The sequence below is a fragment of the Triplophysa dalaica genome, chromosome 11, assembly GCF_015846415.1.
Source record: "Triplophysa dalaica isolate WHDGS20190420 chromosome 11, ASM1584641v1, whole genome shotgun sequence".
Taxonomy (NCBI): domain Eukaryota; kingdom Metazoa; phylum Chordata; class Actinopteri; order Cypriniformes; family Nemacheilidae; genus Triplophysa; species Triplophysa dalaica.
The window spans coordinates 22,745,007-22,768,802 of record NC_079552.1 but is presented as its reverse complement, the minus strand read 5'-3'; the positions used below and the strand labels follow the sequence as shown (position 1 = coordinate 22,768,802).

At 40.0% G+C, this 23,796-nt stretch overlaps 1 protein-coding gene across 1 annotated transcript in view; it reads left to right on the top strand.

Moving 5' to 3' along the window:
* Window positions 1–808: 808 nt before the first annotated feature.
* The window catches only part of LOC130431473 (exportin-5), a 34,160-nt gene continuing 11,172 nt past the window's right edge, over window positions 809–23,796 (top strand). The window contains exons 1-26 of the mRNA XM_056760517.1: window positions 809–1,253; window positions 1,517–1,638; window positions 1,726–1,798; window positions 1,885–2,022; window positions 2,311–2,493; window positions 2,582–2,608; window positions 2,719–2,904; window positions 3,843–3,919; window positions 4,022–4,051; window positions 6,729–6,822; window positions 6,909–6,992; window positions 7,094–7,219; window positions 7,295–7,385; window positions 7,558–7,686; window positions 9,302–9,417; window positions 9,538–9,693; window positions 11,431–11,469; window positions 11,736–11,825; window positions 11,977–12,176; window positions 12,911–13,010; window positions 14,408–14,589; window positions 14,998–15,098; window positions 15,183–15,279; window positions 17,194–17,330; window positions 17,512–17,609; window positions 19,028–19,077. Of these exons, the coding sequence (XP_056616495.1) occupies window positions 1,152–1,253; window positions 1,517–1,638; window positions 1,726–1,798; window positions 1,885–2,022; window positions 2,311–2,493; window positions 2,582–2,608; window positions 2,719–2,904; window positions 3,843–3,919; window positions 4,022–4,051; window positions 6,729–6,822; window positions 6,909–6,992; window positions 7,094–7,219; window positions 7,295–7,385; window positions 7,558–7,686; window positions 9,302–9,417; window positions 9,538–9,693; window positions 11,431–11,469; window positions 11,736–11,825; window positions 11,977–12,176; window positions 12,911–13,010; window positions 14,408–14,589; window positions 14,998–15,098; window positions 15,183–15,279; window positions 17,194–17,330; window positions 17,512–17,609; window positions 19,028–19,077 (2,828 nt within the window). The 5' untranslated portion in view covers window positions 809–1,151. The remainder of the gene's footprint in view (window positions 1,254–1,516; window positions 1,639–1,725; window positions 1,799–1,884; window positions 2,023–2,310; window positions 2,494–2,581; window positions 2,609–2,718; window positions 2,905–3,842; window positions 3,920–4,021; window positions 4,052–6,728; window positions 6,823–6,908; window positions 6,993–7,093; window positions 7,220–7,294; window positions 7,386–7,557; window positions 7,687–9,301; window positions 9,418–9,537; window positions 9,694–11,430; window positions 11,470–11,735; window positions 11,826–11,976; window positions 12,177–12,910; window positions 13,011–14,407; window positions 14,590–14,997; window positions 15,099–15,182; window positions 15,280–17,193; window positions 17,331–17,511; window positions 17,610–19,027; window positions 19,078–23,796) is intronic.

Sequence of the window (23,796 nt, the reverse complement as noted above, 5' to 3'; positions counted from 1 at the left end):
TTCCCAAGGAAGTTATTGTTTGATATAAAACATTTTGAACATTAATGGACAGGCAGTCGATTCCTTAAAAAGCAGTTTATTCAGTGTATTTAAGCTTCTTCTCCATTGACATTCATTCAAAATAAACTGCCTCTGGTCTCATTTCCTGCGTACCGGCGTTAACATTCGCCGTTTTGGCTAAGCCTGCACGCTTTCCTTGTAAAGACGTTCGTCCGTTGCTGGAAACGCCAGCAAATCCGCCATATTGGACAGGGCACAGTGCCCACAAGTCAACTAGAGTTGAGTTTTCTCATAAGAAACTCAGTGACGTTGACATAACTTTTCTCGAACATTCGTTACCTAAAGTACAAACCAGTGATAACACAAGCTTCTGAAAATCTTAATCGACTTTAATAATTCATATTTGTCCTAAGAAATTATGAACATTGGACAACTTTATAATAATACAACAAGAAAAAACGAAGCAGTGCATCTTAATATTATATTGTAAATGAAATATATATTGTACTGTTGTTTTATTTTACCAATAATAAAACAGCAAATGTATAACCAAATCCACACAGGAAAATATCATATAGACGTACATCCCATAACTTTAAGGTTCTGCCCAGAAGGGGGAGCACAGCGACAGTGAAACAAGTAGAGTAATAAACCAAGAAATTACAAAATTATTAAAATAAAAAATCCACAGCCAAAATACTCAGATTTTTATTAAATTGTCTCATTTTAATAATAACTGCTTGGCAAACGTGAGGTTTAAATCCTTGACAATAAATATTTTTGAATAATAATACGATTTTTTAATAATAAGATTCTGTGTAATTAACGACATGAAATGCAGAGACTTCATAAAAAATCAAAATAGTTTGAGAAATGTACACAATAATGTGCTCTTATCCAGAATAACCGTAGACTCCCTCACAGCAACGCGTTCATAAGACAGTCTGTCCCGGTCTAATATGGCGGCGATTTAGACACACAATTCAACGGCTAATGTGAAGTTTATGTTTGCAGATCCAGCGACCTACCACGTTTTTTTGAAGTGTGCTTACACTAGTGAGCTAAAAGAGCAGTGAGACTCGCGAACGATTTACATTTTTGCGGGTGTTTTACATTGTTTTACGTTATATCTCGTGGACGCATTTAAAGCCATGTCCGAAGCGGTGCGTGCGATGTGTGACGAGCTTACAAAAGCTGTTAATGTGATGATGGATGCAGAATCCAGCCAAAGATACCGCCTGGAGGCCCTTAAGGTGATAATCAGAAGCATTTTGTGAATTAAATCGTTCATACTATAGAAGTTTAATAGGACAGTCCCGTTTTGATAAAAACAACTACAGCCTAATAGATTTTGATGAACGCTGTTGTTACCCTAGCATCCTCATTCATAGGGATGTCAGGTTCAGAACAAGTGCTTTAGTTTCTATGTGGGCTACAACATTGGCTACTTTTTAACCTTCAGGTGATCATAAGGAGAATAATTGTTAGATATGTTTTCGATTTCCTTGTTTTGTAGTTTATTGAAGAGTTCAAGGAGAAATGTCCCTTCTGTGTTGAGTGTGGTCTCCAGTTAGCGGACAAATCACAGACTGCAGTGGTCAGACACTTTGGCTTGCAGATACTGGAACATGTGGTCAAGTAAGTGTCTCAAAGCCTCTGGGATGATTGCATATCATACTGAACCATACATATTGATCAGAAATGTCTGTTCTGACTGGTGTACAGGTTTCAGTGGAATAACATGTCACTGGAGGAGAAAGTCCAACTGAAAAACTGCACAATGGAGCTGTTATCACATGTGAGCGTCTACATTGTATTTCTGTAAAATCTTGATGCATGGTCCAACAAGCTTTAGTTAATCATATGCTTCATGTCCATTTTCAGGGTATGCAGCCGGTTCTGGAAGAGGAATGTTATGTTAAGGATGCCCTGTCACGCATAGTAGTTGAAATGGTCAAGAGAGAGTGGCCGCAGCACTGGCCTGACATGCTTAAGGAGATGGAGGCGCTTACTGCTATGGGGGTATATCAGGCATTTTACACACCTTGAGGGATGTTGTTTATAGGGACGGGGTTAATAATCATACTACAAGCTCCAACCAGGGAACAGAATGACTTTTTTTGGCCACCAGCCCTATTTATAAATGTTTTGTATCTATATCACTCGCTCACCTTCTTCTTGTCACTTCAGATAGTACTCACTTTTATTGAACACAAGCTCACACAGTACTCCCTCATCTTAAATATAATCCATTCTTAAAATCTAGAATTGGCTTGCATTAAATTGATTGTTATCCCTAATTCTTTTCAGGATGCTCAGACAGAACTTGTGATGCTTATTCTGTTACGGTTAGCTGAGGATGTGATCACATTTCAAACATTACCCATTCAAAGACGGCGAGATATCCAGCACACCCTTACACAGAATATGGACAGCATCTTCACCTTTCTGCTCGGTGTACTGCAGCTCCATGTGAACGAGTACAAGAAACTGGTTAGTTCTCGAGACGATCATGAGTTCATGATTTGTGGATGTGCTGTGATGTTTAAATAATTTGAATTGGTTTATTCATGTTTTCTAGAAAAGCATCGTTGGTCAAGAGTTAAGGGTGAGTTGGATTATTTGTCAATCAACTTAATTAGAGTGTATTTGTTTATTCCATTTATATATATATATATATATATTTAAAGATATAGTCATGCCTTGGTTTATCAACAGATGAAAGCTCACTGTCGTGTGGGTGTGGCTACTCTTAATACTCTGGCGGGCTACATTGACTGGGTTGCTCTATGTCACATCACTAATGAGAACTGCCGTCTTCTGGAGATTCTGTGCCTTCTGCTGAGTGAACCTGAGCTACAGTTGGAAGCTGCAGAGTGTCTTCTCATTGCCATTAGTAGAAAGGTGAGTGACTATTTCTCTTTTGAAGTATTTGTTTTGTTGAAAGTTGTTACTGTCTAGAGGCCAAGTGTTAATGCTGTTCCCTTTTATGTAGTAAAAGTAAGTGAATGGTAACTAGGACTTTCAAGATCCAAAAAAACAGATATGGCAATTAAGGATGTTATTTAATTTTTGCCGCAGTTTGTCGATGGGATGCCGCTGAATTCTGCAAACACATTTCTTAGAAAAGGAGAGTTGTGAATTTCAATTTCACTCCAGAATATTGACCAGTGGACCAGTGTGTAAAATTAATTTGGAGCAGTGTGTAAAATTAAGGAGGCTCTATTGGTAGAAATGCAATATAATATACATAACTATGTCTTCAGATGTGTATAAAACCTTACATAATGAAGCGTTATGTCTTTATTACCTTAGAATGAGCTTTTTCTTCTATTGCGCCGGACTGTTTCAACTCGTTTTTTGACAATTTGATCAGGTTAAGCTTGCGAAGCCAGCATGTTAACAATGTACAAAAGTCAGAGTGCATGAAATATTGTTACCCCATCTTTAAACTGTACAACCTAGAAATATTTTTTTCCCTTTGAAACCTGGGCTCGTGTGGATTTGAATGCAATATTTGTTCGAACTCCTCCTAGTCCGAGTTGGTGTGTAGAATCTAGAGGTGCAGGCTGCAGTAGTCACCTACTGTATCGATTGAGCAGGCGGTGCGAACCACTGATGCTGCGCTTTAGTTGTTATAGTGTTAGGGAAGGGGCCATGTTTAGAGTTTACCCGGACTTTAAATACAACTTTGTTTCAGAAAACAATTAACATTATCAAAAAATATTTTTTTAAATTTGATTGATTTGACCTTGAATGACCCCATATGATTTAACATTTCTTATTAAAGAATGATATTAAAATACTATAATATTACAATTTTGAACATCCTATTTCTACAGGGAAAGTTAGAGGAACGGCAGCCTCTTATGGTGCTATTTGATGAAGCTGCCATGAATTATATCCTTTCTGCTGCACGGTAAGTGAACTTACTCAAACTTACTTGAAATATGTAGTCTGGGTGTACTCCGTGTACTGTACTGGGTGGTTGACCAGGTTCGTTTGAATTTTGCTGTTACAGGTCTGCAGATGGGGAAGCTACATGCAACCAGTGAGTTTATGCCCCTTTTAAAAACCCCTTTGTTTATGCTGTTAGCATACTAGACTTTTAGAAGGCGAAATTTCCATGGAGACCCTGAGTGAATGGGTAGTTGATAAAACACTTATCATGGATTTTGGCGCATTCACTTTGTTATTGCTATTTTGTTATTTTAAAGTGGTGTTGTACAAAATTGAATTGTTTAATATTGTAATCATTACCATTTCATCTAATTTAAAAGATCACACAGTGGCATATTGATGACATTTTAAGATCCATCCGTCCATCAATCTTCTTCTTCTTCATCCTGGGCCGGGTCGCGGGGGCAGCAGTGTAAGCAGGAATGCCCAGACTTCCCTCTCCCTAGACACTTACTCCAGCTCCAGCTTTTCCATCCGGAAAAGATGCCAGAGCCACGTTAGCTGGCCCCTCTCGATGTGAAGGAGCAGCGGATCTACTCTGAGCTCCTCCTGAGTGACTGAGCTTCTCACCCTATCTCTAAGGGATCGCCCAGCCACCCTGTGGAGAAAACTCATTTCGGCCGCCTGTATCCGGGATCTTGTCCTTTCGATCATGACCCACAGCTCATGACCATAGGTGAGAGTAGGAACGTAGATTGACCGGTAAATCGAGCTCAGGTCCTTCTTCACCATGACAGACCGGTACAGCGGCCGTATTACTGCAGAAGCTGCACCGATTCAGTCTGTCAATCTCCGTTCCATCTTCCCTCACTCGTGAACAAGACCCCCAGATACTTGAACTCCTCTACTTGAGGCAGGAACTCTCCACCAACCTGAAGTGGGCAAGCCACCCTTTTCCGACTGAGAACAACGGCGGCTTCGGATTTGGTGGTGCTGATTCTCATCCCAGCCGCTTCACACTTGGCTGCAAACCGCCCCAGTGCATGCTGAAGGTCCTGGTCTGATGGGGCCAGCACGACAACATCATCCGCAAAGAGCAGAAATCGTTAAATCGTGTGGTCCCCTATGCTCCGGGAACAAGTCTGACTTACTGCCGGCAATGCGAACCAAGCTCCTGCTCCGGTCGTACAGGGACCTTATAGCCCTTAGCAAAGGGTCCCAAATCCCATACTCCCTGAGCACCCTCCACATGATGCCGCAAGGAACACAGTCGAATGCCTTCTCCAAATCCACAAAACACATGTGGATTGGTTGGGCAAACTCCCATGAACCCTCCATTACCCTGGAGAGGGTATAGAGCTGGTCCAGTGTTCGACGACCGGGAGGAAAACCACACTGTTCCTCCTGATTTCAAGGTTCTATCATCTGTCGGATTCTCCTCTCCAGTCACGGTCCACTCGGACTCAATATCTCCAGACTCCCTCGGGATCTGGTCGAAGCTCTGCCGGAGGTGGAAGTTGAAGATCTCTCTGACAGGGGATTCGGCCAAACGTTCCCAACAGACCCTCACAGTACGTTTGGGTATGCCGAGTCTGTCCAGCTTCCTCCCTCACCATCGGATCCAACTCACCACCAGGTGGTGATCAGTTGACAGCTCCGCCCCTCTCTTCACCCGAGTGTCCAAGACATACAGCCGGAGGTCAGATGAAACAACCACAAAGTCGATCATCGACCTCCGGCCTAGGGTGTCCTGGTGCCATGTGCACTGATGGACAACCTTATGCTTGAACATGGTATTCGTTATGGACAAGCTGTAACTAGCAAAGAAGTCCAATAACAGAACACCACTCGGGCTCAGATCAGGGGGGCCGTTCCTCACAATCATGCACCTCCAGGTATCACAGTCGCTGCACAAGTGGGCGTTGAAGTCCCTCAGCAGATCGATGGAGTCCCCAGTCGGAGCACTTTCTAACACCCCTCCCAGAGTCTCCAAGAAGGCCGGGTACTCTACACTGCCGTTTGGCCCATAGGCGCACACGACAGTGAGAGACCTATCCCCGACCCGAAGGCGCAGGGAAGCGACCCTCTCATTCACCGTGGTGAACTCCAACACATGGCGGCTGAGCTGGGGGGCTATAAGCAAACCCACACCAGCCCGCCGCCTCTCACCATGGGCAACTCCAGAGTGGTTAAGAGTCCATCCTCTCTCGAGGAGTGTGGTTCCAGAGCCCAAGCTGTGCCTAGAAGTGATCCCAACTACCTCTAGTCGGAATCTCTGAACCTCATGCACAATCTCAGGCTCTTTCCCCGCCAGGGAGGTGACGTTCCAAGTCCAGGGATTGGGTTGTCGAGGCCCCCGCCTTCGACTGCCGCCCGGTCCACTAAGTACCGGCCCCTTACGGTCCCTCCTGCAGGTAGTGGGTCCACGGGAGGGTTGCCCCAGGTCGCTCCTTCAGGCTGAGCCCGGCCGGACCCCATGGGGTCGCATACGAGCCCCGGGCCTGGCTCCAGGGTGGGCCCCCGGCTGTGCCATGCCGGGCGATGTCACGGTCCTCGAATGTATGGGCATCATAAGGGTTTTTTGAACATGTTAAAAAATGACATGTTAAGATTTGTTATGAATTAGCAATTCACCAACCTTGACCTTTGGAATGCCGCTGAATGCAGAATTTTGCCCGAGGGTGGACATTGAGTTTCCGCAAACACATTTGTATGCATGTACAAAAGATAATGGAACGAAAAAGTCTAGTGTGCAGCATAATTTTGAAGTAACTGAAATATTAAATGTTTTTTAATGATGAAACACTGTCTGTCTCTTTACACTTAAGATCATCAAATGGCATCGTTGAAAGAAGATACACATTTTTGAAAAGGCTGTGTCAAGTTCTCTGTGCCCTTTGTGGCCAACTCTGCTCACTCGTGGTAAACCGATATCTTAATCCTCATAGTTTATTATCATTATTTTCCCTCTTATGAGAACATTCAAGAGATGGATTTGTTCCTTTTAGGGTTCAGATGTTGAAGTGCCGGTTCCTGTTAACCTGAATAAGTTTATGGAAGCACTTCTGTCCTTCACTACCCATCCCAGCCAGGTACATCATCATTATAGCAACTAGTGTATATACTCATTCTGTAAACTTTATTTCTTATTTTTAGTAGTCATATATTTCAAAAATTCTTCCTTTAATTACAGTTTTTGAGGTCTTCTATTCAAATCACATGGTGTAGCCTATTCCGACATGAGGTTTTATCAAAGGATCCTGTAGTTGGCCAAATGGCCATCAAATATTTAGAAGTGGCAAGGATTAATCTTGTTAAGGTAGGTTTGGTGTATTCCTGAACCAGAACATCCTGCTAGTGACTTTCATACAAATGCTTTATCTGACTTTTACAGACTGGATTTCCCTCAAAAAATGATAGTCAAGGCTGCGATTTCTCCAGGATGGACTTTGATAGTGATGAAGATTTTAACTCCTACTTTAATTGTAAGTGAATGGATTCAAGATGCAAATCCTCCACATTTTGACATGCTGCCCCCCTCATAAATAATCACTCCCTGTAATCCGTCCCTCCTTATTTCCAGCCCTGTGTATACATGTATTTATACCCCTAAGATATACAATGTTTTAAAAAAATATATACTTATTTTTTACTTAGCTTTCAGGGCTCAGCAGGGTCAAGCAGTTCGCCTGGCTTGCAACATTGCCCCTTTTGAAGCCTTTCAGATTGCTAGAGAATGGCTCAAGCATCAGATAAGCACACCTATAGATACTGGTAGTACTACATGTAAGTTCTTTTCCTCCACATTTGCATAATTTCCATAAAATGCTTGTTTAATTTAATTTTATAATATTGTTTTTAATGATGTCATATCACCACTTTAATGTATGAAAATATCAGCACCACGTGCTTGTAATGCACATTAATTATTTGTTGGTGTGGATGCTAACGTAGTCATCACTTTAGCATAGGGTTGAATAAAAAGCGAAGTTCCATTAACCCTGAGAGACCCAAATATAGAACAAAAACAGTAAAAAAAGTTCTGCCTCTAATGCAGGAATATTTAGGATTTTTCTATTTTGATTTTAGGGAAACATTGTATTATTACAATATTGGGCTTTTGGGTTATTAGCGTTTCAGGGATTTTCTACAATGTCTGAACAAGAAATCATTTGCAGGTTATAATTCAATTCAATTTTATTTATATAGCTCTTTTCACAATGTGCATTTTTCCAAACAAGATTTACAGGAAAAAATGAGAAAAGGTAAAACATATTTTAGGCCCTGGGGCTGGGGGAATGCCCTCTTAATAGAAGTCTGATATTAAAAAGGGGTCGTATGGCGCAAATATACGTTTTTTATGTCTGGTGTGTTATATGTTGCCCATGCATGTATTAGACACGTAAAATTACAGAAATGAAAGCGTGGGAACAAAAGATGCATTCTATGTAAAAGCGAATGCTCACCCAGACCTGCCTGAAACGCCTCGTGTTAACACACCCCCACAAATCTCCCTTAGTTGGTGGTATGATTTGACCAAGACCCCCCAAATGCACACGAAAGTAATGTCGCGAACCTGTCAGTACCATTTCTTACTCACCGTTGCAGTATTCAACCAATCACCTGGTGAACTGGCATATCATAGCACAGCTGCCTTTTCAGCGTGTCGGTTGAACCTGAATCAGACCGATGTTTCGAGAGTGACTGTTTCCAATCACTCTCACGGTACTTTAACTTCACACAGCGTTCACTCCAAACTATTCTATAATAATATTTACATTACAGTCCTGTTCTTGTAGTGGTTTTGTGTATTGTGAAATCATAACCAGTTTGCAGCTTGTTATCAGCATTACATTGACTACATGGCTGATAGAATATAACATTTTACACAAGCAATACTGTATGTGTGGGCCAGTTTCATGGTTACATGTTTATCATTTATAGTGATAATTTACCCAAAATAAAAAAATTATAAATTATAAATACTCGAAATAAATTACTTTCTTGCGCAGAACACAAAAGAAGAAATTTTGAAGAATGTTGTTAGCTGTGCCTCTTTCAATTGCATTGGATTTGTGTCCAAACAACAGAGGTGAATGCGGGCCAGTGCTGTTTGGTTACCAACTTTCTTTTGCAATTTTTTTTGTGTGAACTTTAAACCCCAGCCACATTATTAATGCTGTGTTTGCTTCTTAACCGGCATACTGCTTGTACATTGCCTTGCTGTAACTGAGATTTTTGTTGTTGCTTGATTAAACATTTATGTGGTAACATTACCAACAAACAGCATTTACAATTTCTTCATTTGGCAGAGGCTTTTATCCAAAGAGACAGTTCTTAACTTTGTATTTGGTCGTGAACATTCCTTTAACATGACTTTTTGTGTTGTTCACTGTTAAAGCCAAGACAGGGGAAGGTCTCTGTTCTGCTCTGTCCCCCTCAGCGGTTCAGTGGGAAGCCATGACTTTCTTCATTGAATGTGTTTTTGGACAACTCTTCAAAATGCCCGAGAAGGAGGTACAACCAACATTATTTCCTTAAAAAGAATTGTTCAGCCTCGAAACAGTGATGTAAATGTAAGGAGGGTAGTTAAATATACATGTGGTTGATCTCCTCCTTGAACTTGTTTGTCTTTAGAAACAGCCTGTTGATGGGAGCATGGAGTTGTTGAGGGCGATTGTGAACTATGAGACGAGAGATCCACTAATTCTCTCATGTCTTCTTACCAACATATCCACTCTCTTTCCCTTTGTGAAACACCAGCCTCACTTTTTGCCTCAAGTACTCTGTAAGGTAAGATTTAGGACTCTAGGAATTTTTACGAATTTCGCACCTGAAAATCTCTTTTTATCAGTTAGTAAATCACATGTGCTCCCATTTTCTTTAAGTACACACAGCTCGCCCGTCACTGCCTGGTATGTTTTTCATATTAAAGCAAAACTGCTTTTGCAAGTTTAACAAGCCAAATTATTTACATTTAATTAGTCATAAATCAAGCATTACAGACTGCTCAAATTTGTTGGTACCCCTCCACAAAACGAAGAATGCACATTTTTCTCTGAAATAACTTGAAACTGACAAAGTAATTGGAATCCACCATTGTTTATTTCAAATTCAATAGAAATCAGACTTTGCTTTTGATTTTTTATTCATCATAATTTTGTAAATAATAAAAAAAAATGTTATAGAAAAAAATGAATGGAGCCCTAACCTTATATTCTGTTGCACAACCTTTAGAGGTGATCACTGCAAGCAAAGGGTTTCTGTATCTCTCAATGAGACTTCTGCACCTGTTCACAGGTAGTTTGGCCGTCTCTTCCTGAGCAAACTGCTCCAGCTGTCTCAGGTGTGATGGGTGCCTTCTCCAGACTGCAAGTTTTAGCTCTTTCCATAGATGTTCAATAGGATTCAGATCAGGACTCATAGAAGGCCACTTCAGAATAGTCACATGTTTTGTTCTTGTCCATTCTTGGGTGATTTGAGCTGTATATTTTGAGTCATTATCCTGTTGGAGGACCCAGTTTTTGTCTTTGAACATAGAGCTGATGTGACTTGCCAAAAAGCTCCAGTTTTGAATCATCTGTCCAAAGGACATTCTCCCATAAGGATTGTGGCTTGTCAATATGAATTTGAGCAAATTCCAGTCTGCTTTTTATGTTTTTCTTCCTCCTGGGTCTTCTTCCATGGAGCCCACTTTTGCTCAAAAGGCGAGGGAGGATGCGATCAGAAACTGACGTGCCTTCACCTTGGAGTTCAGATTGTATCCGTTTGGCAGTTATCCTTGATTCTTTTTCCATTCACACTATCCATTATCCCTCCATTTTCCATGCCCAGGGACGTTGGCTACAATTCCACAGACCTTAAACTTCTTCATAATATTGTCAACTGTTGTCACAGGAACATCGAGCAGCTGGAGATGGTCTTGTAGCCTTGACCATGCTATTTTCTTTCTGAGCTCCTCAGACAACTCTATCCTTTGATATCTCTGGTCCATGTTCAGTGTGTGCACACAATGACACCAAACAGCACAGTAACGACTTTATAACCTTTAAATAGGCTGAATGACTGATGACAAGACTGGATACATGTGTGATACTAATTAAAGACACTAATTTGTTTGAAATACCACTATAATCCAATGATGTATCATCTTTTCTAAGGGGTACCAACAAATGTGTCCAGGCCATTTTAGAATATATTTCTTGCTAACCAAGAAACTTGCTAATTCCTTTGCGTTGTGTGCATTCGAGTTTATAATACGTCCGCCCCTGGTGACGGCTGTAAGGCGTTGGTGGGATGGTCATTCTGAACTTTGACAGAACTGTAACACTTTTAATCCTATACCTGAATTTTAAAGACAATCAATCATCATCCAAATTACATGATTGTGACAGTCCTACTAACAATATTGTATCTTTTTGTTCATGGTTGTAGTGTGAAAGGATAATGCAACATTTTGAATCTGTCACATATTATAATCCTCATTCCCTCCTTTTTCATTGACGCCTTTTTTCCTTCTTTTTTTTAAAGATATTTCCTTCCATCACATTTGAGTTGGAAGAAAGCAAGGTAAGGTACCCACACTTAACACTGAGCCCCAGTTTCACAGACAAGGCTTAAGATGACTTAACTTCTTAACTGAAATTCATTTGCTCTGATGTTTTTTTAAATATGTCAATGCCGTTATTCTGTCTCAAGATTCACATGGGTAATGTTTTTTTCTAAGTCATCTTACTTCCTGGCATAGGCTAAGCCTTGACTCTGGAACCGGGGATGAACATGCTCGTGGTTGATTCTCTAATCGAACATTTTTAACATTCAGTGACTGGTTTTAGGTGCCTTGGACTCGAGCTGTTAAGAACGTCAGAAGACATGCGTGTTCCTCCATCGTCAGGATGTGTCGAGATTTTTCTGAGCTTATGCTGGTATGTGTAAGCGAATGGTCTTTTACATTGTAAACCATTTCTTTTTTGCTATGCTTTGTTCTTAGTGCTTCGTGAGGAGCAGCTATAGTAAAATTTTCACATCACATCAGTCAGACATGTTTGTCATACTTTGATCAATCGTGTTTTTTAGCCGTGTTTTGACCTGATGTACGAGCATGTGAAGAGGTTGTTCTCCGATGAGTTGCTGCTGACGCAGATGGAGAAATGTGCCCTCATAGAAGCCTTAATACTTATCAGCAATCAATTTAATGACTACAACAAGCAGAAAGCCTTCCTGGTGGAGCTCATGGCACCTGTTACTGCACAGTGGCTGTCAGGAGAGATGAAAAGGTATAAATACTGAAGTCTACTCTTATCGCTTGAAGTGCATCATTTATGTTCATTTAAGGAATCGGTTATCCATAATGAAGTTTAATCCATTAATACTCAGCCTCATGCCATCGTGTGTATATGACTTTAAGTTTGAGATGAAAAACTATTCATATTTTGAGTGTATTTAGACAATATAGGTTTTGAGACACTTGAGAACCAATGAGCTTGGTCCTTGAAATATCTGAACCCTGCATGCTGCAATAACATGTGTTTTCCTATCTATTCTGCACTGGCAGTGGTGTTCTGAACCAGTGTTGAAAAAAGAAATAATGCTCTATCACACGTTTATCCCACAAGGGTAGTAATTACTGTTTGACTAAAACAAAGTTGCCCCCAAAAAACATATAAAATTTATTTATGTAATCCACTCATGAAAAGTCTGATTTGTGTAATTCCTCTTTAAGAGACTTCAGTTGAGATCAGCACAGGTTATCAACACTATAAACAAAGATGTTAATAGCACATGCTGGTATATGTGTGAAGAGTTCAGAGTTCAGAATCAATGGTTCTCAACTCTCTCACATCAATGACGGATGAGCCCATAAAACCAGGACAAATCTTCTAGAGATACACCACGCATTTTAGACTACTGTTAATGTGTGAAAACAGTGAATGTTTGTGTTTTATTTGTGTTAACTAGTTAGGTGTCTGGTGATGTGCAAACCTTCACCTAATTCTCCATTGTTCTCCAGGGTGTTATGGGATCCTGCTGCTTTCTTGGCTTATGTTGGAGCGGATCAGGTGAACTGTGAATCGGGCACAGAGGACCAAACTGGTATTAACAGGGCACGGGTAGGTTTCATATACAGTATGTGCGTTTATTTTTATAATTTTTAACTATAATTTTCTAACCTTTATTTGCCCTAGGGATGGGGGTTATGAATTTAAAACTATATCACAGTATTTTCTGATTAATAAAGTGTGAGTCCTCAGGTGCCATATTTTGAAAACACAAAACACAGAAACACAACCTCCAAGCATCATTTTTGCACCCTTGAAAGGCACTGCTGAAGGGGATGCACACAAATTGTCATCTCTAAAAAAGAGAAAATGCATTTTTTTATAATTCTGTTTGGCAAGTGTAATGAGACAACCAATTGCCAATCTCCTTTCAGAATTCCCACTTCAGGAGCTGCACCTTTCTAAGTGAGTGCAACAGATAGGTGTGATTGATATTCGTCTGAAGAAGCTGTAGATGATAATACTAAATAAGACGCTAATACTAAATAATTATCGCACAAACCAATCGATTCGCTTCAATCAAAGGTCCTTAAAAGTAATCCGCACAGCTCCTGACCACATGTTATAATCCTTGTATCTGCGTTTTGAACTTTCAGTGACATGCCACCTGAGGAGTTGATGGCCTCAGATTTTAAGATGTTTTTATTTGTTCTGGATGTACACAGTCAGTAGTGCAGTGTGTGCAGCAAACACCTGTTTGAAGGCACAATGTGCTTTTGCTTCTCACAGGATGCTCCCCTTTTGCATTCAGTATGATACGGGCAAAAATCATACTAAACATGCGTTCGAAGCATGTGCACATCAATTTGAAAAAAACGTATTGTGAAAACCAAATGTTGTGAAGTTTTATCGTGTATTATGACTATTATAGGACTGCACTTTTTTGGGAATTATGCTTATTCTCCAACTCCCCAAGATGTAGGTTGAGTTTGGAGTCTATTCAGTCGATCTCCAGGTCTGCCAATAGCACTTTTAGCATAGCTAAGCATAGATGAATCCAATAAGACCAGTAGAATCGGCATCATATTTAAAACTTAACTCTTCTCTACTTATATTGTGTACCAAAACAGGCGGAAAATGTAAAAATTGCGATTTTCTAGGACGAAATGGGAGTATAGTTCCTAATCGTACACCCTAGAAAACGGCAACATATCATTTTCCGCTTGTCTTAGCACACAACATAAGTACAGAAGAGTCAAGTTTAAAATAGGAAACATATCGAAACTCTTTGGTCATATTTGAACACGATGCTTCTTCGCTAGAGCTCCCCTCAGCTATTCTTTCTCTTTGCACATGAGCTGTGAATCAGTCTCGCACATACATATGTCATCAAGGCTTTATTTTTATTATCGCATGAAGACTAATTCCTATCATGGGGAGAATTTTACTGGTATATTGCAAACAGAGAGAATTAACCATCCCTAATTGGCTGATGTGTCTTATGGCAGATCAGTTTTTGTGTGTACACCATAATGGCAGTGGTGAAGCGTGCTCGTTGGCCTGCTGACCCTGAAGCAGCTAAAAGGGGCAACTTCCTGGTGGGGTACACTACTGATGGAGCCCCTATCTACAGAAATCCCTGTGCTGAGACCCTGTGTCCCCTGCTACCTAACCTACTGGCCCTTATCAGGTACATATGATTTCTGAGTTGAAAATCTTTGTGGTCGCTAAACCATACACTCCACTGTCTAACAACCCATTATAACAAAGACAGTCACTACATAACATTTATATTAACTCATTTAGGAGACGCTTTTATCATATATTTATATATTGTTATATAAATAGATGGATTATTTATTATATAATTATATATTATGTTTAATTATATCAATATTTAACATAATAATATATTTTGCTTACATAGCTCATGTCCTTCACATGGATTTCTTTTTTGGATTATTTGTATCAGTCTTACAAAATGTGCCAAAAAGTACAGTCACACTCAATTCATTGCTGATCTAGTAATATGCCCTTGATCTGTTTATAGTTTAGTGAACAGCTAATGTTTACTTAGCCTCCTGTTTTTTGGTTTCAGGACCCTGAGCAGTTTGTTCTTGCCAGAGAACCTTGCTCGGCTCAGCAACACCTTCACTAACGTTTATGACATAATGGATGTGGAAAAGAATTTTGTTTTAGGTGGGTTCCTTAAAGATTTTTTCTGTTCTGTTCAGCGGTCAGGTTCTCCCTTTTTTGTATGCTAAAAGTGACTATGTCCAACAGGAGTTGTTCAGCCAGTGTTAGATGCCTACGATACCCCAGTGTATAGAACTGTTGTTGAACGCATGCAGGGCTTCTTCTCCTCCCTCTACGATAGCTGGTCAGAGCTTTTTCTATTTTCTGCTTACTTTTTGTTCAATTTCCTCACACAAAAGTGTACATTTATTTCTGTTGATCATGTGACTATTTCTCTTGGTCTTCTCCGCTTACACGGACCAAAATTATAAACGCAACACTTGTTTTTGCCCCCATTTTTCATGAGCGTAACTCAAAGATCGAAGACTTTATCTATGTACACAAAAGGCCTATTTCTCTCAAAATTGTTCACAAATCTGTCTGAATCTGTGTTAGTGAGCACTTCTCCTTTGCCGATAATAATCCATCCACCTCACAGGTGGGACATATCAAGATGCAGTTTAGACAGCATGATTATTGCACAGGTGTGCCTTAGGCTGGCCACAATAAAAGGCCACTCTAAAATGTGCAGTTTTACTGTTTTGGAGGGGTCCGAAAACGGTGTGACCACCATTTGCCTCACGCAGAGCAACACATCTCCTTTGCATAGAGTTGATCAGGTTGTTGATTGTGGCCTGTGGAATGTTGGTCCACTCCTCTTCAATGGCTGTGTGAAGTTGCTAGATATTGGCAGGAACTTGAACACGCTGTCGTAAACGCTGATCCAGAGCATCCCAAACATGCTCAATGGGTGATATGTCCGGTGAATATGCTGGCCATGCAAGAACTGGGATGTTTTCAGCTTCCAGGAATTGTATACAGATCTTTGCAACATGGGCCCGTGCATTATTATGCTGCAACATGAGGTGATGGTCGTGGATGAATGGCACAACAATGGGCCTCAGGATCTCGTCACGGTATCTCTGTGCATTCAAAATGCCATCAATAAAATACACCTGTGTTCGTTTGTCCATAACATACGCCTGCCCATACCATAACCCTACCGCCACCATGGGCCACCTGATCCACTACGTTGACATCAGCCATCTGCTCACCCACACAATGTCATACACGGTGTCTGCCATCTGCCCTGTACAGTGAAAACTGGAATTTAATGCGTGAAGAGAACACTTCTCCAAAGTGCAGATGCCATCGAATGTGAGCATTTGCCCCCTCAAGTTGGTAGCGACAATGAACTGCAGTCAGGTCAAGACCCCGATGAGGATGACAAACATGCAGATGAGCTTCCCTGACAGTTTGTGCAGAAATTCTTTGGTTATGCAAACCGATTGTTGCAACAGCTGTCCGGGTGGCTGGTCTCAGATGATCTTGGAGTTGAAGATGCTGGATGTGGAGGTCCTGGGCTGGTGTGGTTACACGTGGTCTGCGGTTGTGAGGCCTGTTGGCTGTACTGCCAAATTCTCTGAAACGCAGAAATGAACAATCAATTCACAGGCAACAGCTCTGGTGGACATTCCTGCAGTCAACATGTCAATTGCACGTTCCCTCAAAACTTGCGTCATCTGTGGCATTGTGCTGTGTGATGAAACTGCACATTTGAGAGTGGCATTTTATTGTGGCCAGCCTAAGGCACACCTGTGCAATAATCATGCTGTCTAATCAGCATCTTGATATGTCACACCTGTGAGGTCGATGGATTATCTCGGCAACAGAGAAGTGCTCACTAACACAGATTCATAGACTTGAAAACAATTTGAGAGAAATAGGCCTTTTGTATATATAGAAAAAGTCTTACACCGTGTCTACACCAGACACGACCAGTGCAACGCAACACGACTAAAGACACTAGAAACGCATTATAATTTATATTTTGTCCACACTGGATTCGGCGTGACACAACAAACCCATTGAGAACATGCAGGTAGTCATGTCGCGTCCGGTGTAGACACGGTGTCAGATCTTTGAGTTTAGCTCATAAAAATGGAGGGAAAAACAAGGGTTGCGTTTATAATTTTGGTCAGTGTACCTCTTAGCCTTTTGTTTTTTTTTAGGTCACATCTTCCCTCATTTAACTAATTAATGAATGTGTTTCTTTAAGCTACCAGATCCTTGGGAATGCAGGTTCATGCTTGGAACAAGATTTTTATGCAATAGAGGGTTTGGTGGAACAGATTGTTGGCTCTGCCTTTATACATCTTGACAGCCTTCCAGACCATAGGCTTCGCTCCCTGCTCCATATCCTTGTCATAACATTGAAATTAAATGCTGTTATATTTGTCATTGCGTACTCACCTTGGAATATGTAAGTGATATTAATAGTGTCATCAGATCTGGATTCCTGTGGCAGGTTAGGTGTTATGGACGATGCACAGTAGGATCAAATTTGTGTTGTTTGCCTTAATGAAATGTCTTTCACGTTTATTTGTGAAGCAGTTGGCTATATCCTGTCCTCACGAGTACTATGACAGCCTTCTCTGTTTGCTGTTGGGCCCTTTGTTTCGTCATCTACTGCAGGTAAATTTGATCACACACTTGCGTACAGTCTGTACAGCCCAAATACACTCGAGAACACCTGCATATACTTCTCCTCTGTTTAGTCTTAAACTGATAATTAACAGAGAATCATTCTCAGCAAAAACCTTTAAGACAAATGATCAATGTAAAATCACTCATAATGCGTCATGAACTTGGTGAACAGGATACCAAACAAGATCGTAAATATGCATTCACATTGTCACGCTTATTGTTCAAAAGCTGGCTTAGTTTTTATGTGCAAAGCGTTTTTAGTTATTAACAAGGCACCATAACATCTCTCTAGTTGTGTTAGTGTTCATGTTCATTTCATATTCCAACTTAAATTGTGAAATTTGTTGTGTAAGTTAGTTTTATTCATATTTTTAATTGAATACATTGCTTAATTTACATATACTTATTTCCATAAAGAGCTATTCTTTAATGTCATCCAATTTTCTTTTTTGTTTTGGCTCTTTTTTGTTAAGGTATCGATTTAGCCACTCTTTAGTCACCATTTTGGGAGTATCCATCTAGCACCAGTATCATTAAAAGCCCAAACGCATGTTTTGGACAGGTACCACCTGTTACCATATCTTTGTTCATGTAAATTATCGAGTTTTTGATGTATTTATTTCACAACACAGCTTTATCTTGCCAAACCTACTTATTTATTTGCGGTCCTCATAATATAAGTTTTATTCTTAATGCTAGGCCTACGTCTATTTGATGTATTTTATTTATTTTGTTTGCAAAAAATTTTCTTCTTCGCAAAAAAAATGTATACATGGAATGGAATTGATCCTATATTTGAATAGGCCAAGTTTTAAAAGTTTTGTACAAGGGAATTTTGACTTACATGAACCATGTTTGGGACCAGATGGGATCTGTAATTTTGCATGGATTTAAGGTCAAATCTGCAGATTATGGGAGTTAAAAAATATAAAAATGTTACAGAGGTAAAAATATTTGTAGCACAGGCCAAAAGTATAAAATGGCAGTTTTCATTATTGATGAATGCAGATCATCAAATGAATAGAGGGTATGCATTGATGTCACTTTTCCAGGTTTACTACAATTTACAACAACTTGATCCACATTACAAAGTGCTGTGTCATACGTAATCTGACCTCTATGACATCCAATGGTACAGTACACGATATTGAATCATGCCTTACAACCTGCTTTAAACCATGTCATCTTTGGGTTTATTGCTTGATTTTATTTTCTAATTTATTATTTAGTGATGTCAAAATGTGCTCAAACCAAATAACATGTCAAATGGTTTTGATTGTGATGTTTATAAGTCTAGTAAACAGTAATTTTGTTTGACACCATTGCGTTTCTATTAAACCATTTTTAAACGCACTATTAGCTTCTTCTAATGTTGTTGTCTCTTACTTTGTCTTTAATCAAAATAGAGACTAAACTTTCAGTGGCCGCTTGTCAACCAACGGACCAGTAATTTGTGGTAAGTTATTTCAGTTTTGTATAATAAGTCTCATCTTAAATGAACATGTACTTAGTGGTGGAAATGCATTGACATTTATTATATGTATGACTTTTTTTATTTATTCCTTTCACTTTTCTGGGCATCTGCTTTGGTCTGATGGAGCTGTCTAAGTTTAGCTGAGAACCAGTGCTTTATGTAAAATAGGTAATCTGGTAGAAATGAAAGTGATGTATGACATCATTGTGTCTAGAAGCTCATCCATCTTAAAAAACACTCCATTGATGTCCTATAGATAGGAAGATCCTAAAGATCCTGCTCTGCTTCGGAGGTCCATCTTTTTACAGTTCTTAAAACAAGTTTAGCTGGTTTAAGTGATTAAAGAGACCCTAGGCTGCACTTGGGACAGAGTGATACTCATTCATCAGTCTGCTCCAGGAGTGGAACAGTATATTCTGGTCTCTGGTGGGGTTGTAATGTGTTATTTATATTTTGTTAGAAGGGTGCAGATGTATATGCGCTTTAGATGGTTGCGTAGAACACTTTCACGCACCTTTCTCTGGACTGTTCCGCACTGGTGGAATGATTTCCCCTCCAAGATCAGCTGAATCTTAAGCGGCGATTCAAATTTCGTGTCTAAAACGGTGCAGAAAACGTGAGACTCGCCGCTTTCACTTGTCACATGATCTCGATGTGGTGCAGATGCAGCTAGAAAAATATGTGCGCCACACCGTATGCACGTCGTGAGCAGATCGCTTCCTATTTGCGAGTGCGTGTCTTCATTTGAAATAAAAACCTAGGGATGCACCGAATGTTCGGCAACTGAAAATATTATATATTTTTAGTTTATAATGTTGAATGACACGTTTTAATGAAGTGCTTTGTTGTAAGGGTACATTCTTTCAGCAGTCAGTTATAGGCCTAATATAGGCTATTCAAGAAGGGAGAGGGCTCCATTTTTTTTTTTTTTTATTATTTTGGCCTACATGTTTTGTTCAATTCTATTTTATGTTATATTGTATCAAGTCGTTTGCAACACGTTTGAAGTGGATCAAACCCCCAAAAAAGTTGCGTTTTTTTACAATTTTACATTTAAACTTTAATGGTTCACAGTACATTTTCTGTAAGGAATATATGAACAAACAATATGTCCAATGAAAGAACAGAGTCTCAGAAGAATACGGTTTATTTTGTTTAAAAGCTATCTTCATTTTATCACGCATCATTTTGATCAAACAGCAGAGATAATTAACGTTTTTTGTCAAAGATTCCGCTCAGATTACACTCAGAACAATCATTAAAAACCAATTAGAAACATAGGTTACAGGTTCTGGGATTCTATACTTTTTCCCAAAGGTGTGTAATAGCGGCACCTGCTTTAAAACAGTACGAACACTGATTGCCGTAAAAACTCGTCTTTGGCGGGGAACCGTTGAGATAACTTCAATGCCGGTGAAAGAGTTGGGTACCAATTGACCTGTCACAGGTGTCCATAATTATTGGGAACTGGCTATCATTTAAGGCTCTAAAAGCTGCACTTGAGGTCAGAAATCATTGAAAATGCCACGTTTAGTAAGATTGCAGGATTCTAAACTCAACATGGCCATCAGGATGATGCAAGGAGGCATGACTCAGCGTGAAGTTGCAGACGCAGTGGTGACATCTCTAAGTGTCATTTCCAGAGCCTGGAACAGGTTCAGAAGGTCTGATAGTGTGAGTCGAAGGCACTGTGGATGCAGGCAACGGGTAACAGCCTGCCAAAGGACCTTCAGGATCCAACAGGGGTGCGAGTATCTACTCAGACTGTGAGAAGACGACTTAATGAAGTTAGCTTGAGCCAGAAGACCAGCTGTGAGGGTGCCTCTTTCCAGAGCACACAAACTGGCACGTCTAAAGTATGCCAGAGAACACCGCAGTTGGACACTGAATGAGTGGGGTACAGCTCTCTTCACAGATGAGTCCCGGTTCTGTGTGGACTTCCTAGACAGGCGTAGGAGGGTTTGGCGTTGCCATGGGGAGAGAAATTTGCCACAAAATGTTGTAAAGGCATTACAGTTTTGGCGGATCATCGATCATGGTTTGGGGAGGCATCTCCATGGGTGGAAGGACAGAGCTTGCCATTATCGAAAACGGCAGTCTGACAGGCCAAAGGTATAGAGATGAAATTCTGAGACCAGTTGTGTGACCGTATGCTGGCGCAATGTGGCCAGATTTCATGCCTGTGGATGACAACACCCACCCACATCGAGCAAGGCTGGTGGCGGAATTCTTGGAGGAGGAGGACATCGCAAGCATGGAGTGGCCAGCCCGGTCACCAGACTTGAACCCTATTGAGCACATTTTGGAGCAGCTACAGTCAAGAGTGCAAGCACGTCAGGTCCCTGCATGAACCTGTGAGAAGTTGCTGTAGGAATGGCAAGCCATCCTGAAACAGAATATTCAAAACCTCATCTCATGCATGCACAGGCGATGTGAAATTGTGAACAATGTCAGAGGGGGTAACACTGCCTACTGACTGGTTGTCTCAATTGATAACATTTGTTGTTTTTTTGTTTATTACTTGTTTGTTGCATATGTTAAACCATGCAATTCATGCTTCTTATACAGTACAAAGATTATTGATCTGCTTTAACATGTTCAATAACATCTTTTTTGTTGAACTGTAAAAACTTTCTTTCCTGATTTGAGTGTTTCCACTGACGCTTCCCACAGATTGACTACAGTACAGTACAGTAGACTATCCAGTGCATCACCATTATGACCATTTTGCTGGCTCCTAGAGGCTTTCCAAAGGCATGACATTGTGTACTATAGGCAATAATGTTTAAGAGGCATTTCTAGTCCATTGTGACTTCAGGTGAATCACATAAGTACTGAACAACCAACAGTTTTTGGTGAACTCTTGTTTTCACAAATGTGTGACAAGCCAATTCACACCTTGTGAGAAACAATAATATCTCTGCATCATCATAAGTGATGAGGAATGAAATCCCATTGATGACAACATTGATTTATAGCAGACCTACATGTTTATACATGAATTTTGAACAATACCTGTTCTTGTCTTAGGACAATTTTGATTAACTTTTTTTAATCCATTTCAAATGTTGACTAGTGTATATTGAAAAGCAAGACAAAATACAAAAAGCATATTTTGACCATTCAGTTTATGCAATAGTGAAAAAAATGACTTAATAAATAGAAGAAATATGAAAAGCCATGTTCAATGTGTTAACAAGTGTTTAATTTTTATTCGGCTTCTACCAAGAGTTTTTATTTCAGTGAATCCCTAAAAATAATGAACTTGCGGGCACAAAAGACGTCAGAGAGATGAGGTATGCAGTCTGACACACTGGTGTCAGGAGAACCATCTCTTCCTCAACACCAGAAAAATAAGGAGCTGTTGGTGGATTTCAGGAGGCAGGACAAGGAACACAGCCCCATTACCATCGAAAAGACATCTGACGTTCCTTGGGGTTAACATCACTGATGATCTCACGTGGACTGTTCACACTGATGCAGGGCTAAAGAAGGAACACCAGCACCGTTAGTTTGGGATGAGCCAAAAATCCTCAGAACCTTTTATACCTGCACAGTTGAGAGCATTCTGACTGGCTGCATTACCACCTGGTATGGAATCACCTTGCTGCCTTCAGGCAGACGATACCAGAGCATTCGGTCCCAGGCAAACCGGCTGAAGAACAGCTTTTTCCCTCAGGCTATTAAACTTCTCAACTTCAAATACGGATACACTCCACATGTCACACTTCTTTTTACCTTACACTACAGTTTTATGGACTATATTTGCATCACCATATCAATGCATGATGCATTAAAGTGGTGATGTGACAATAAAAGTGATTTGAATTTAGGGATGCACCATATCGGGCCCGTTACCAAGCTCACAGATACCAAAGACAGATACCTCACATGACCTACCTGACAGAACTGACTGAAATTTGTGCTTTGAAAGTTTGTGACAAGCACGTATAATTTTATTTTTTCCTAATGTGTTTTGAGGCAAGCTTATTAGTTTCAGTGTATTGTGCTGGGAAATTGCCACCTCACCTAAAAAATAATGGTACAGGTGTCGGTATCGGCAAATTCCAGAAAAAAATATCTGTACTCGTTCTTTAAACAATGGTATCGGAAAATCCCTAGTAGAACTCTTATTCGGATTTCAAAACATTAATGTAATGTGCAATTTATCGTGATTAATATCCAAAAATACTGTGATTAATTAGTAAAAAAAATTATGGATTGACAGCACAAATACATATTTCTCGAAAAAGACTAATTTAACTTTTTTAACCGATATTTTTTTTTTTTTAATGAATTGCAATTAAATGCACATACTTGTAGATTCTTATTTCACATTTAATCTCCAAATGAATGTAGAAAGAACATAAATACTATTTTTTATATTTCTTTACAGTGAGGGTTCACCATCATTTCCTCACTCTCAAGTTGTTCCAAACCTGTATAAATTACTTTGTTCTGCTGAACACTAAAGAAGAGAGTTAGAAGAATGTCAGTAATTTTCCGTTCTGGGACATCAGAGTAGGAAAAATGACACTGGTAGTCAAATGTGCCCAGAACTGTTTGGATTCCTATGATCTTTAAAATATATTATTTTGTGTTTCCAGAACCCCAAAAAAATGTTGTACTATGGTACTCAATGGTGCCCCAGAACTGAAAATGTCTAACATTCTTTCAAATATATTTTGTTGTGTTGAACAG